The sequence below is a fragment of the Sorex fumeus genome, unplaced genomic scaffold, assembly GCF_029834395.1.
Source record: "Sorex fumeus unplaced genomic scaffold, SorFum_2.1 ptg000042l, whole genome shotgun sequence".
Taxonomy (NCBI): domain Eukaryota; kingdom Metazoa; phylum Chordata; class Mammalia; order Eulipotyphla; family Soricidae; genus Sorex; species Sorex fumeus.
The window spans coordinates 6,412,184-6,428,888 of record NW_026606099.1 but is presented as its reverse complement, the minus strand read 5'-3'; the positions used below and the strand labels follow the sequence as shown (position 1 = coordinate 6,428,888).

Sequence of the window (16,705 nt, the reverse complement as noted above, 5' to 3'; positions counted from 1 at the left end):
CTGCACTCAGAAATTACTCCTGGCAGTGCTTGAAGGACCATATGAGATGCCAAGAATCGAACCTTGGTCAGTGCCCTGCAAGGCAAGTACCTTACTCACTGTACTGTGACTCTGGCCCCACCTCGGCTCTGCTTTTTAAAATATAAGAGGGAGTGACCACTGAGCACTAAGATGGGAATAAGTAGCCCTAGCACTTATGTATGGTTCAAAAACAAAATAAAACAAAAAATATATATAGTCAACTATTGCTGCTACAGTATATGCATACACTCTGAACTTAATCTTTTATTTAAAAATTGTACATATGCATTTATAATTATAAACAGTTAATTATAAAAATGCTATTAAATTTTCTTAATTTGAAATTCATACTACATATAGCAGATTCCACAAAAATAAGAGAGTATTCCAACTATGCAGCTGTTAGGGAGAATGAAGTCATGAAATCTGCTTATGGATTGACGTGGAAAGTATCATGTTGAGTGAAATGAGTCAGAAAGGAGAGGGACAGATAGAATGATGGCATTCATTTGTGGGATATAAATATATATGTAATGAGACTAATAACCAAGGGGAGAGTAAACGGGCCCAGGAGGACAGATCAATGGTTGGAAGCTTGCCACAGAGAGTACGTGTGGGGTGAAGGGGAGGGAGGGAGGGAGGGAGGGAGAGAGAGAGAGAAAGGGGGCTGCGATAGTGACAGACTGTGGGGGGACTGGAACCACTGGTGGTGGGAAAAGTGCACTAGTGAAGGTTTGGGTGTTGGAACATTATGTGACTGAAATCCAATCATGAACAACTTTATAAATGTGTATATCACAGCAAAAAATAAAAATAACAACTTTTCTTACAGCTAAAAATAAATAAAATTTTTAAAAAATAAATTCTAAATACTAGATATGTTAGGCCTGCTTTGAAACTTGGCCCAAACAGCTAACAGCAGACAACAGCAGAGAGATACAATGAATCGCCATCTTAGCAAACATTCAGTACAAGTGGAGTTAATCAAATACTGGTCTAGGCTGCATGTCTCACCTTTCTCAACACGTCTGTTGTCTTAGTGAAGTAATTTTGGTTTGCCTTACAAAGTAGGACGGTGTAAACATGTTGCGCTGTATCTGGCTAGCTGTATTTCATTTTTCTCTTGCTTAAGAGTAACTATAGGGGCTGGAGTGATAGCTCAGCGGGTAGGGCGTTTGCCTTGCATGCAGCCAACCCCGGTTTGATTCCCAGCATCCCATGTGGTCCCCTGAGCACCGCCAGGGGTAATTCTTGAGTGCATGAGCCAGGAGTAACCCCCGTTAATGGCTGGGTGTGATGGAAAAAGGAAAAAAAAAAAAGTAACAATACTGATTGTGAGGCCAAAACTTTAAATGTATATGTAAGTTTACAACCTTTAAATGCAATAGTAATATGCATTTGGTGTTTACATAAATATTGTTTTTGTTCCCTAAAACAAGAGAGAGAGAGAGAGAGAGAGAGAGAGAGAGAGAGAGAGAGAGAGAGAGAGAGAGTATTCCATTTTCAGGTCCAAGATAAAATGTAGCACTTGGAGCAGACCTGTCCAATCTTCTAAAATCAATTGTCTCTTTCCTTTCCTCCAATGATCAAATATATGCTTATATAGGTATAGGGGTAAGAAACTAAATCCTGGTGGATTGACCGAATTTTGGATTATCCCCTCTTCAACATATTTGCCATGGGAACAATTTCTCCTGGAAGAGGGCCAGTAAAAGTGAATCTTGGATGTCTCAAGGATATACATCAGGCATCATAACAGTGCTTGAGCAGAAAAGGGACTGCTTAAAAATGCATCGTTCCTGGCTATGCAAATCTCAGTAATTTTCTGGCCTCTAAGTGGCATTTCTATATTTTAAATAGAACGTGAAGAGTTTCACTGCCACGGTAAAAAAGTAAAGGCAGAATTAACGGCGTGTATCAACATAATGAAATATTATATACCACTGTAACTGAATGTTGACTATGTAGACACATGACATGTAACTCAAGCAAACATCAAGTAATAAAATAACAAAAATATTATCCATACAAAGATTACAACTGTGTATACAAAAACTATTTATGTGAAATTAAAGATAAAATAGGACATAAAATTCCTTAAGCAGTTGAAATCAAATAAAAAGTTACTTTAATTCTTTACCACTTCATTTTATTTAAAGAAAGTTATGTCTAAGATCAAAGTGATTTTAAAAGATGTTAAAAACAGATAAATGAAGTGAGGAATACAAATTTCACAAATAAAGTCTTTCTCAAAACTTCTATATTCTAATGTGAATTCTATCCATACAGCCAAAGGAAAAGACCAGACAGCTTTATTCGGTGTCTGGTCTCATGAGCTGTTCCACAGAATATCCACTAGGGGTCACCATTATGTTTACACAGTGATATTCCAATATTTAATAATAATGAATTTAAATACATTTTGAGTCTTCTATTAACAAAGTCTATCTTCTCAACGATCAGTATGAACACTATTGACTGTTTTTTGGCAGAGATGTAGAATCTTTTGAGTCTACTAATTAAACATAGAAACTAAAAAACCCAAGAAAAGTTGATGTTTAAGCAGTAGGAAACTAAAGCGATTTCCCTTCACAGGGCTGAAGAGATAGTTCAGCAGGTAAGACACTTGCCTGGCATGCAGCTGCTGACAGTTCAATCCTCAGCACCACAAATGGTGCCCTAAGCATTACTGGGAAATGCTTTCAGAAAACAGAAGAAAGTCAACTTCAGTTTCTTACTTTTCAATTTTAGGGCCAGGAGTGACAGTAAAGGGGATAAGGCCCTTACCTTGCATGCAGACAGTGCAGGTGTGACAGGTCAAACCCCTGACACTGCAAATGGTCCTCTGAACCACTTCAGGAGTGACCATTGAGAGCAGAGCTAGAAGTAACCCCTGAGCACCACTGGGTGCGCCCACCTCTCCTTCCCCCAATTAAAAAAAAAAAACCTATTTCCAGGGTCAGGAATTTGGCTCCGTGGTAACCTGCATGTCTTACATGTTTGAGACCCTGGGTTTGATACCTCATCAAAACAACAATACAAAAATCTTTTTTTTTCTTTTTTTCTTTTTGGGTCACACCTGGTGATGCACAGGGATTACTCCTTCAGGAATTACTTCTTGCAAAGCTCGAGGGACCATATGGGATGCTGGGAATCGAACCGGGGTCGGCCGCATACAAGGCAAACACCCTACCTGCTGTGCTATCGCTCCAGCCCCAATAAAAAAGTCAAATTTAATTCCACCTATGACTTATCAAATTTTTACCTCTAAGAGTAATATTGTGAAATAAGATGTACCCTGAGAACCAAATAATGTAATAATTTTAAAAATTAGAATAAACAGAACAAACATGTTCACGAAGCTTTGTGCTGGTACAAAAAAAGAAATGTGTTAAGTGACCACCAATTCATATATCACTGACATTGCAATATGTACCAAAAAGTTAAAGAACAAGGCTCTCAAAACCCATACGATGGGGAATTTCATTTTTATTAGTTTCAGGGACTATCTAATTTTAAAAGGGGTAGGGAGGACTTTAGCAAGGCAGAGAGAAACAATAGACACTTTATACAAATATCTGTGTAAGTCCACTGTGGGAGAGAAAACTTTGGTTAAACCTAAAGATTAAAACAGTGAAGAGGGGGCGAAGAGACATTATAGCGGTAGGTCATTTACCTTGCATGCAATCGGCCCCGGTTCATTTCCCAGCATCCCATATTGTCCCTCTAGCCTACACGGAGTAATTTCCTGAATGCAGAACCAGAAGTAGTACCTCCTGAGCAATGCCTGGTATGGCCCAAAATCCAAAAGATAACAATTTTTTAAGAAAACAATAAAGCACCATATTACAAAATAAGGTTGCGGAAAGAAAGCAAAGTCAGTTCACTTGTCCAAAGCCAAAAGAAAAGTTTTCTGAAAGAATTTAGATGTAGAATGTCCAGGAGGTTTCTCCGTTTTTAGGGCCACACCCAGGAGTGCTCAGGGCTCACTCCTAGCTCTGTATTCAGGGATCACTCCTGGTGGGGACGGGGGACCATATGAGATGCTACGGATGAAACCCAGGTTGGCTGCCTACAAGGCAATTGCCTTAGCAGCTGTACAATCTCTCGGCCCCCTTGAGCCCACTCTGAAGGGACTTAAACAGAAAATGACAGGATACAATTCAATGGCTACAAACCTTCACAGTGAACCCGACTAATACCACCAGTGAAGCATTTGCCCTGAATCACTGATAGTGCCTCTCTAACTCTCAGCAGCCCAGCCCACCCAAGTAGGTGGGTGAGTGCTTTGAATGACTCAGAGATGAATCAATGCAGGGAGGGGAAAGAACAACAGATAGGTTGAATGTGCCATTCTTAGAAGAATGAGTGATTAACTTCAGTCTGGGCAAAGGGAAAGAATGAAATGTATGAGTTTGTAGTCTGGAGACAAGACCACTTGTCTGACTCATGGAAATAGGTTCTAGGAAGGGAGCTGGGGTTTGGGGTCTGTATGTACAGTGACAAGCATTTGAGCAGACCCTGAACTAGACGTCCCTGTGCCACTTGGCATCAGGAAAAGGGCCGCGCGTGGAGCTGAAGGGAAACATTTGTATCAAGAGTTCTATCCTCAGAATCCAAGTAGGGTACCACGCAGAGCCAAGCAAAATGGAATTTTCCTTGAAAATGCATGTAAGAGGCTCATGAAGGAAGCAAGCTTAACATGTATTAGTTTCGTATTGGCTTGGCATTACTGGTTGCATAGAAAAGATCAGTTCTGAGCAACTACCCTGCAACAGTGAGAAATGCAGCAGGCTATGAGAGTGTGGAGTCCCTTTGGGTGTGGAGTCTGCATCGACCATCTCTCCTTCTGCTATACTCCTGGTAGGTTCTTAAACAATTCTGGAGGAAAGAGCTGTAAGAGGAAGACGATGGAGTTCCTTCTGATAAGGCAACCAGGAATGCAATGTGTGCTCTAATTCAGACTGACTGAAAAACTATCTAGACCTGGCCAGAGTGATAGCAGAGAAGGTAGGGTGTTTGCCTTGCACATGGCTGACCTGGGTTCGATCCCTGGGATCCCAAAAGTTCCCCCGAGCCCACCAGAGTAATTCTGAATGCAGAACCAGGAGCAACCCCTCATCACCCGCCAGGTGTGGGGCCCCTGCTCTCTGCACCCCCCCAAAAAAAACTATTTATAAACAAAGAAGTCAGAAAGGTGACTGAGGGGCTGGAGCTATTGATAGCACAGCAGGTAGGGCATTAACCCTGCAAGCTAACCTGGGTTTGGTCCCTGGCATCCCAAATGGTCTCCTGAGCCTACCAGGAGTAATTATGAGTGCAGAGCCAGGAGTAACCCCTAAGCACTGCTAGGTGTAGCCTCAAAACTAAAAATAAAACAAACCCCCAAACCAAAATAAAACACCTAACACCTATCTAGACTGAACAAATGAAAGAGCACAACTAAAACTGAGATTAAAAAACAAACAAACAAACAAAATCCACATTCTGGGGCCAGAGCAAGAAATCAAATGGCCAAAAGTTAGGTATGTGGGAGCCAAGCCCACAAACCACCTCCAGCTCAGCTATCCAAGCTCATTTATCGGCCTTGCTTCAGAGACCCATAAATAAATCTCAAAAGAGATCAACAGAGGGCCATTTAAGTGCTGAAAAATCCAGGTATGCGGGACCAGGGCCGAAAACTCCAGGCTTCACAGAGAAATTGGGGATGGACGACATCCTTCCATCTCCCCACCCTTCGGGTTTCCTGGCAGTCACTCCCAAGAACTGCCTGTGGGTGCCATTTAAGTACATTAATGGCCATGATTCAAAATGAATCTTGACAGAGAGCAGCATGCCGCAGAGATGCCTCCGGAATAAAATTTTTATTTTTTAAATTTTAGAATTTCAGGAGCGCCACTTTTGTGGCCACGTGACATCTCCTACTATTCATGGCAAGTAATACAAAATAAATTACTTAGCACCACCTATGATACCCTGAGCCCCACTAGAAGTGATCCCTGAGCACAGAGCCAGGAGAAGTCCTGAGCATTGCTGGGTGTGCACCTCTCCTTTCCAAGCCCCCTCCTCCCCCGCAAACTAAACATAGATGTTAAATCTCGGTGAGAATTAACACAGTGTACACAATCTTTTGAAATCTGATAGGTCTAAATGAAAAGATTTATTGAGGGGAGAAGCAAGTTACCAGAATCAATCACTTTCCAACTATTAATATAACCTGCTTCTTTGTTTGTTTATAGACCACACTCAATGATGCTCAGGGAAAACTTCTGGCTCTGCACTCAGAAATTACTTCTGGAAGTGCTAGGGGGGTGTGAGGTGGGCATGGCACATATGAAATGCTCGGGAATGAACCTGGGTTGGCCACGTGCAAGGCAAGTGCCCTACCCATTGTACTATCTCCCTATAATCTGCTTCTTGATCCCTTCAACCTCAGAGGAATTACCTGATCCCTCTAGCTTCACAGAAATTTGCTAAAAGATACTGGAAATTCTAGATGCCATTTCTGTTCAGTTCCATTTAGATTTGGCATCGACAAACCACGGCAGGAAGCATGGTGCCAGGACCAAACCCAGGTCGGCACGCTTGCGGGGCATACTAAATTTCTGAGGGCAGCTCAGTACTGGAACTCAGATCCAGGACCTCATACATGAGGTCTATCGATGAGTCACAACCCAGGCTATAAGAGCTTTGTCTAAAACAGCCGTTTCAATGACTGGGGTGAGGGGAAACTGTTCTCTACAGTCCAGGAACTTCTCTGTGAAAGTCCTGGTTGCGCAAACCCCTGGTAGAGTGAGGCAGCATGAGGAGGGGAATGGGGGTGGAATGAGGAGGTGGTCCTGGGCCTTCCTGCCTGCCTTGTTTAAGGCTGTTCTGCCTCCTCAGGTCTTAAGAGTAACTGGATCAGAGGAGGCTCTTAGTATGTGCTGCTGTTCTGTCAGAAATACCTGCATCAATTAGAACAGGCTCTTCTGTATTCAAACTAGCAGGAAGTATCAGTTACTTGAATCCAAAGTATCTTCTTTCCCCCTTCCCTTGGTTACTGGTGTCCACTCTTGCATTGCCCAGAGGCCACAAATTCCTGATTGCGGTGATCACACACACTCGGCAGCTGTGAACTGGCAATATAGCCCATCTGTGGTACCAAGGATCATGACAGCAGCTGGGATCATACTCGACCCTGTCGGGGTAGTGCTGGGGATCAAACTTGCCTCTTTCCTAGAAGGAGATGACCTACCACTGAGCCACATCCTTGACCCTTTATTTCTTTACTGAGAAATCCCTGTAACTTCCTTTCTTTACTGAAGCTGGGGATGAGGGGGGTGGGCGGACCGGGCAGTATCAGGCTGTGCGCAAGTCTTGCTCCTGGCCCTGCACTCAGGGACACTCCTGGTGGGCTGGGGAGACAATATGGAGTGCTGAGGCTGGCCATGTGGAAGGCCAGCGTCCTACGTGCTGCACTATTGCTCCAGCCCCTAAAGTAACTTTCTTAACTCTAAGATCAGACATAGGATTGGTCAAAAGAAGTTTCTTTCACCCTGCACAAAAATCGTCCATTTTCCTGCAACTCCAGAAGTGGCCAAGAGTGACTCATTTACAGAGGAGTTAGAGCATATGTAGTTTAAAATTTCAATTCTTTTAGTGATGCCAAAGAGAGTTGATTTTTGGCCCTTTCTCCCTAGAAGTTTGCTAATTGAGACATGTGGAAAGCTTTCTATCCAGGCTCTTAGAAGCTTCCAGCTATTGAGAGGTGGATCAACTATTCCTTCAGAAGAACAAACGGCTAAGCATGAGGAGATATAAATCTACCACATCATCGATTTTATATGCCAAGTATTTTGAGGCCCTCATCATGATTTCAACTTTTATCAGAACATGTATTTTTCATACAGCCTCATTTGTGAATACCAAATAAATTTTGGATTTCTTTTTTTGTTTGTTTGGTTTTTGGGTCATACTCGGTGGTATTCAGGGCTTACTACTGGCTCTATGCTCAGAAGTTCATATGTGGTGCCAGAGATCAAAACTGGGTAAGCCACGTGCAAGGCAAATGCCCTACCCACTGTACTATGACTCTAAACAGTTTCAATATTTTTCAAAGTCTTCAGATAAAAAGTAAAAGGAGCTGAACAACACAATTAACCAATGAACTAGAACAATCAATCTAGCAGATGAAACACTGATAGATGAGTTAAAGGAATTTACCAAATACTAGTGGCACGTGTATTAAGAAAGACATTTTTTGTTCTTCATGTTCTCTGACCACAGTGAAATTAAGAAACACTGTAGGAAAGAAGACAGAGAAATCATAGAAGCCAATTCAGGAAATTTAAAAAATATGCAAAATAATTAACAGAGTACAAGAAAAGAAATACATGAGTCAAAATGGCTCAGAAAATAAAGGAAGATATAGGAGAAAAATACAGAACCAAAAGATTATTCTTTGGAACGACAAATTTATAGGAATACTGACAAGAAAGCACTGCACTGCACTGTCCTCCCATTGTTCATTGATTTTCTCGAGCGAGCCCAGCAACGTCTCCATTGTGAGACTTATTGTTACTGTGTTTGGCATATCGAATACATCACGGGGAGCTTGCCAGGCTTTGCCGTGCGGGCCAAATACTCTTGGTAGCTTGCCGGGCTCTCCGAGAGGGGTGGAGGAATCAAACTTGGGTCGGCCAGGTTGTCCGCGTGCAAGGCGAACGCCCTACCCACTGTGCTATTGCTCCAGCCCAACAAAGAAACCTAAGTAAAACAGAAATGTGAAATATGCAGTTGGAGCTATGGAGCAGGAACTCAGAAGAGATCTGGGTTGCAGATACATATTCTGTAGAAAGAGAACTCTCATACAATCCAGTGAAACACTTTTGGAATCTATACCCCCAATTACAAAACATTAATTCAAAAGGATATATATATATATATATATATATATATATATATATATACACTTGTATTTCCTGCAGTGCATAGCACAAAAGTCAAGATATAGAAACAATTTAAATGCTCAACTGTAGATAAATGAATCAAGAAATTGTGGAATACTGGGGCCAGAGAGATAGTACAGAGGGCAGGGCACTTGTCTTGCATACAGTCAACCCGGTTTCAATCCCTAGCAACCCATATTGCTCCCTAAGCCCTGCCAGGAGTGATCCCTGAATATAAAGCCAGGAGTAAGCCCAGAGCACTGCTGAGTGTAGCCCCACCTCTGCCTGTCCCACCTAAAAAGAGTGGTATATATATACAATGAATACTATGCAACGCAAAGAAAAAACAAAATCGATGCAATTTCCCCTAACATGGATAGAACGAGGAAGTCAGTTAGGGATAGATACATAAAGGTTTTGCTCATATGTGGGACTTAAAGATGTTTCAAGGGAGCAGCAGAGGGCCATAGAAAACACAATGGGAGAACTGATCCACACAACTGAGTTGGGGGTGGGTTTGAAAGAAAGGGATCTTGGGATCTTGGTGGGAGGGAAATGGGTACAGTGGTGAGAGATATGGCATTAGAATTATGTGCACAGGAAGCCATCACCAACAGATCAACAGTGCTGTAAATCACAGAATTTCAATCAATAAAGAAGTGTTAAAAAAGAAGATACGCATTTTGAAGTCACCTGTACGTAAATGATAATTAAAGTCACAGATATAGTTAAAATGCTCTATGGAATTAAAGCACTTTGAGAGTGCAGTCTGGGCCAACAACATCAACATCATCTGGTATACATTTCCAGGCCCCAGGCTAGAGCTATTGAATCAGAAATCCTAAAGAGGGCATCTTGCAAATGAGCTCCCCTGCAATTCTAAGGCATGCTAAAAGTTGCAACCTCTAATACACAATGTAATGGCAAGACAGAAGTGGACCTTACCATGACAATTTCAAGTTAATGAGCAGGAAGAGGACTACTGAGATTTCTTTATGATGATCCAGAAAGGAATGGAACGGGGCCAGCGAGAGAGTAGAGTAAGGCATTTGCCTTGGATGCAGCCTACTCAGGTTTAATCCCAGGCACCCTATTTGGTCCTTCAAGCCTGCTGGGCATGATACTGAGCTCAGAGCCAGGAATAAGCCCTGAACACCACTGGGTGTGACCCAAAAGCAGAAAAAAAAAAGCCTAAAACAAACAGAATGGACTGGAGTGCACTAAGGAATGAGCAGGAGTTGAAAAAGACAGATATACTAAATACAGACAGTTCTGACAGACCCTACATGGGTAGATGCAGGTAGAGATGAAGTGAAGGAGGAAGACAGGAAGTAAACTCAGCAGTGCTGAGGGACTGAACCCAGGACTCCTATATGCAAAACATACATCCAGTCCTATGAGTCTTCTCCCTGAGCCCAGGATTTTGGTGTCTTGGTTTGGTTTGGGGCCACATCCAGTGTCTGCTGATAGAGGTGCCTGAGGAACATTGTGGTACCAGGGATCAAACTTGGGCCTCCCACACGCAAAGCAGATGCTCTGCCCATTAAGTTATCTCCCAGCACAAGATTTTGTTTTCCATGAACAATAATGAACATCACGAACATCTAAGAAGAAGAAAGCGATTGAGAAGCAGAGTGAATCACAAGAGACAAAGAAGAGGCCAGCAATGGCATACCCACGGAGCAATATAATTGTTTCAGCAGGAAGACAGTTTTATTGCTAACAATATTACTCCGTCATTGGTGCCTCTGAGTAGATAGTATAAGGTTCAAGAGAAAGGAGAGAGGATGAGATCCAAAGAACAAGGGGTGACCTTGAACAGGAGTGATAGACCACCAGAAGAAAAGTAGTAAATATGGGCATGGATGTGACAAGTCTGAAGACAAGAAGCAGAAAACTGCTCCTTGAAGACAAAACCATCAACTGCTTCCTTCTCCTCCACAAGGACATCTGAAGACAATCCTCACTGGGAGATGGCCCTCATGCTGCCTTCAATATCTTTCCACTAAATCCTAGTCAGTGAGTATTCTGTAATCTGGTTCCCCACAGGATAAGAATGTGCTGGCCATAGGGATGTGAGTATATCTCTACGGTTTCTCACTGTAAGTGGACAGAATGGTTTCCTGAACATGATCTGGTTTCTATACAGCCTGACTACTACAGTTAATATGGTTCTTTTTTCTTTTTCTTTCTCTTCTAGGGGTGGGGGAATGTGGGAAGGGCCTCCCAAGCCATGCTCAGGAAACCCTAAGGCCCTGTCCAGAGGATCTCAGCCATCCAGGTCCACAGTTCAATACCAGGGCCCGGGCCCGGGAAGCGGTGCTGTTCAGGCCCTGCAGTGCTATGCCAGGGTTTACCTATACTACGTGGGTGGCGCTCAGGAACCTTCAGGGCTGTTACTAACAATAATCAGGGAAAACGTGGTACTGGGGACCACACTAGGGTTGGCTGCACACAAGACAGACACCTTAATCCCATGCCATGCTCTCCTACTTCGTGATTCTTTTACAGTTACATTTCTTACTCAGTTACTCTCTCAGGAGCTGAATGCTTTTGCATACAGTGAATAAAGTGAATCTCTTGACCTTCAGCATCACAGGCTGGATCCATATTTAACCAGTCAATCAAAGCACTTGCAAACTCTGTTGTGCCTTGTTCAGCAAAAGCTGGCATTCCATTAATTGTCACTGGCCCAATTTCTACCTCTTCCCTTTCAATTCATTTCTGCATCCATCTGTTCATTAGGATATTTTCAACTGACTGTCAGGGTATTGACCTGTTCATTTTTGTAGGGAGGTATTTTCAAGAATAACATCACGAATAAATAAATAAATAAAGCAAAGACATTAGTGAACTATATTGACATACTGTTATTCATTCAACAAATATGTAAAGACTACTTCATGCGAGGCTTGATATTAGAATTGTGGGGGAGGGGCGAGAAAGAGATACAAAGTTCTCACTGTATCTATAATCCCTAAGAAAATTAGTTCACTCTGTTACTCCTGTGGATATAAACTGATCAAGGTGAAAAATCAAAAATACAGAAAAAATTCCTTACAGTTAAGATTGAAGCAGGGCCAGAGAGACAGTACAGCTGGCAGGGCATTTGCCACACACAACTAATCCAGGTTTGATCCCTAACACCCTATATGGTCCCCTGAGTAAGGGGTAAGCCTTGAACACAGAGCAAGGAGTGATCCCTGAGCACCTCCAGGTGTGGTACCCCAAGCAAAAAATAGTAATGAAGCAGAAACAGGCTATTCAAAAGAAATTTTGGTGATCAGGTTACCCTGGAATTTGTATTTATATATATCCCAACCATGATCAGGGGATCACAGAATACCAGGGAGTGAACCTGGGGTTTCCACATATAAGACATACGCTCGAGTCCTTTGAGCTGTCTCTTCAGCACAATCTAGATATATAAGTTAAAGCAAGTGCAGGAAACCTTTTTTTCTGAAAGGCCATTTGGATGTTTAGTACATCATTCAACAGTTACAGGAGATGGACCTTCAACAAAAAACATTTATGTGTCTATCCTGGAATGGACCACGCACCAGATCAAAATTTCTCCTTCTTCCCCTTCCAAATCACAGAATTCCTCCCTTCCTCTTTCCTTCCCTCCCCTTCTTCTTCTCTTTCTTTCTTTTTGGTTTTTGGCCACACACAGAGATGTTCTAAGGTTACTCCTGGCTCTGCACTCAGAGCAGTGCTTGAAGGACCATATGGGATGCGATGGATCAAACCCAGGTTAGCCATGTGCAAGGCAAGTCCCCTACACACTGTACTAGCTCTTGAACCCAGATCACAAAATTCCTTAAGTCTTTTATGGTCTGCGGGATGAACATTTCCTACCCATGACTTTAAAAAGACAGGTTTGCCTTGAGGCAAACACTAGAAACTAAAGTCACCTGTTTATAATTATGCACAAACTTGTGACTTGGGATTTCCTAAAATTAAAAGAAATAGGGGCTGGAGCAATAGCACAACAGGTAGGGCATTTGCCTTGCACTCGGCCAACCCGGGTTTGATTCCCAGCATCCCATAGGGTCCCCTGAGCACCACCAGGAGTAATTCCTGAGTGTGTGAGCCAGGAGTAACCCCTGTGCCTAGCCAGGTGTGACCCAAAAAGCAAATAAATAAATAAATAAATTATATATATATAATATATATATGAGATAGTGCTTTGGGTAAGATGCTTGCTTGCATACAGCTGTCCCAGGTTGTATTTCTGGCATGATTACCCCCATGTGGTTCCCTGAACACCTCCAGGAGTGACCTCTGAGTGCAGAGCTAGGAGTAAGCCCTGAGCACTGTCATGTTAGCCAAGCCCCACCTACCCACAAATAATACAAATAGAACATACTTCTCTCTAGAGAATGAGCAAGTCTGTGAATCCATTTAAACATTTATTTACGGGTTTTACCACAAAATTCTCAGGTATCCCAGTCCTACAGCAACAAGAACTCTGGCCTTTCTTGTGTTTACTCTGCTGACTCCTCTTCCCAGCAGTTCCTGGTCAGGTATAAATAAAACACTGGGGAACAAAATGTGGCTCAGCAGTGAAGGTCACACCTCCTCTGTTTAAGACCTTGGTTTCAATTCCCAGCAAAAGAGCAATTTGCCACTGAATCATGCCAGTTCTGCACAGATGCACTACCCCCAAAACCCTATGCAAGAGATCTGATGACCTTAGTTATTTTAAAGTGCCTAGCACACAACACATGCTCAAGAAAGATTCATTTCCTCCTTCCTTTCCTTCCGTTTTTTGGTGTTCACCCCCCTTTCTGGCGAAGAAGGATGGGGTAAAACAAGAACCAACAAAAGGTAGCATCTCTTTGTATAAAAATATTGACAGGGTTTGAATCAGTTCCCATTGCCTACCTTGCGTCTGTGGGATGTAAGGAGACAGGAGTTTTGACTTTTTCTTTTCATATCCCTTCTGTGTGATATCCCCTAAAATAGCAAGAAACAAAAATAGATTAGGCATTATTCTTACTCCATGGTTGCTCACTGTGAAAATAAAATTAATTACAGAGTGTTAAAGAGTTACTACATACAGAGGAAGGAAAAAGTATAGCTTTTTGCCAAGGATTCTGCTATGTGTGGACTTCCCACGAGCCAGAAACTGACTTTTTGTGGCAAACTATAGGATCTATCCCTGCACCAACCTAGCAATATGTTGCACACCATGTCACATGCCCTGGTTCCTAGGCACCCCTCGCTTTCTTGCTATTTAAGACACACCGAGACAGAATGCTGCAAAAGCTGGCAGCCAAATGATATCTCCAAAGTTTCAGTCTGACCAAATTAACGTAACTGACTTGGGAGGGATTCAATTGTACTGTTATCCAGAACTGTCTAAAATCAAACTTCTAAGTAAGTCAGAGGGAAAAGGGCAAATATCTCACTGATCTGTGGTATCAAGAATCAAAACAGGAGACTGTACTGTACTGAACAATGACAAACACTGAGCCTTGGATTACTAGCGGTGGAGGGAGAGAAGAGGTGGAGGAGAAGCGACAGAAGTGAAGACTCACTTCCAACAAACTCACGGTGATTTGTTACAAAATAAAAAATTAGAAAAAAAAAAGAAGTGACTGAAGGTAGTGACTTTGGTGGTCATGAAGGCACAGTAGTTCTGTATATCAAGACTAGAATCACTAACATTTATAACCATGTTACCTAAACTACAATAAACATAATTTTTTCTCTAAAAATCAAAAGTCTAGTTAAGAGGAAAAAGTCAAGGTCTGATCCTTACCAGGAGAGGTTGCACACACACATGCACATACAAACACAGTAGGGTGGAAAAGGTTCTGAATGCAGCAGGCAGGCAAAAGCAAGTCTATTTTGTAGCAGTATAATACAGCAAGGATATAGTAAGATGTTGACTACTAAACTTAGGAGAGGCCTCTGGGAAACGCAACAGCTGGACAAATGGATCCAAAACGCAGGAAAGAGATATGATTTGCAGTCAACAGAATATAGTTGAAAATATATCAGTAAGATACTTTGGCAATTCTCATCAAAAGTTGATTCAGCAACTGCACTTCTATAAATTTATTCAACAATATTCATACATCACTGTATGACTGTCATCCTGTTGTTCATCGATTACCTCGAGAAGGCCCCAGTAACGTCTCTTTCATCCTAGCCCTGAGATTTTACAAAGTGCCACATTCGAGGCTCTTTCAGGGTCAGGAGAATGAGACCCATCATTTTTACTGGTTTTTGGCATATGGAATATAGCACGGGGAGTTTGCCAGACTCTGCCGTGTGGGCAGGATACTTTTGGTACCCTGCCAGGTTCTCTAGAGTAAGAACTAGATAATAAGATTCATACATGTACTTGAAAATGTAAGAATACTTTTTTTCCTATTTTTTACAATGAAAGAACTGAAAGGATTCTAGGAGCTTATATATTATAAACAATCTATAAACTGCAACTTTCAGCCAGGAGCTATTTAGTTCTGCCAGAGACCACTGACACTGTCTGGAAACATTTCTGCCACGCTTAGAGGAGGGGTCTATTGCCATGTAAGGAGTAGCGGCCAGACATGCTGTTTAACACCTTGCAACACACAGAAAAGAACCACAGCAAGGAATTCTCTAGTCTTGGGGCTAGAGAGAAACTACAGTGGGTAGGGCATTTCCCTTGCATGCAGCAGACCCGAGTTCAATCCCAGGCATACCATATGGTCCTCTGAGCACTGCCAGAGGTAATTCCTGAGCACAGAGTCAGGAGTAACCCGAGTATGGCCAGGTGTGACCCAAAAAGCAAAAACTAAAAAAAAATTCTCCAGTCTGAATGGTGAGTAGTACTGAGGGTCATAATCTAGGATATATATATACATTTCTCTTCCACAAAATTTTGTTCATATTATAAATTGATTTTTATTCTTGCCTTCTATTTAAGTATTAGTGGAAAACTGATATAAATCTATATAATATTTTATAGCAGCTACAAGTATTACTTATCATTGAATATTAATACTGGTTATATAAAAGAATCATGGGAAAGCCTGGCAAGCTACCCGTGCCGTATTCAATATGCCAAAAACAGTAACAACAAGTCTCACGATGGAGATGTTACTGGGCCCGCTAGAGCAAATCGATGAACAACGGGATGACAGTGCACACACATTGTACACACACCTTAAAAAATGTTATCCTTAGCAGAAATGAGAAAACAAAAATTACTTGTTTTCTGTAGCCTGACTGTTTTGTGCAGAATTTTAAAAAACAAAAAAGATTTTTAAATAGAAATGAATGGTTCTTCTGATATAGTTGCTGCATGATGTCACAGTATATCGGAGAGAAAAAGGCTACAAACTAAATAGTTCAAGAGAGTATAAGCGAGTTTTTGGAAGCCATATTTGGATGAGTGGGGACCTTCCAAGTAATGCCGAGGGAAACTGGGTCCGCTCTTCGGGATACGCAGCCCAGCTGTGAGGGCCAGAAAGTTCTGGCTCTAGCCCAGCAATGTGGTGCTGCTCGGGTGACACAGCGATGGGGGCCACCAGGGGTACAAGTAGGAGTGCTTGGGGCCTATGTGGTGCTGGGGATCAGACTCTAAGCCTCTGAATGCCAGGCACACACTCCAGTCCTTTGAGCTATCTCCCCGAGCCAGGAAAATAGTATTTTTACACACACACACACACAAACACACACACACACACACACACACACGTACAGTTTTTAAAACTCTGGATGTTCATATTCCAAAATATTCTTTTGCCTGCTTATAC

General features: G+C 42.2%; 1 protein-coding gene across 1 annotated transcript in view; it reads right to left on the bottom strand.

The window, feature by feature from the left end:
* Nucleotides 1-16,705, bottom strand: part of DIP2B (disco interacting protein 2 homolog B) — a 239,143-nt gene that overhangs the window by 110,740 nt on the left and 111,698 nt on the right. Inside the window, exon 2 of the mRNA XM_056119950.1 lies at nucleotides 13,839-13,910. Coding sequence (XP_055975925.1) covers nucleotides 13,839-13,910 — 72 coding nt within the window. The remainder of the gene's footprint in view (nucleotides 1-13,838; nucleotides 13,911-16,705) is intronic.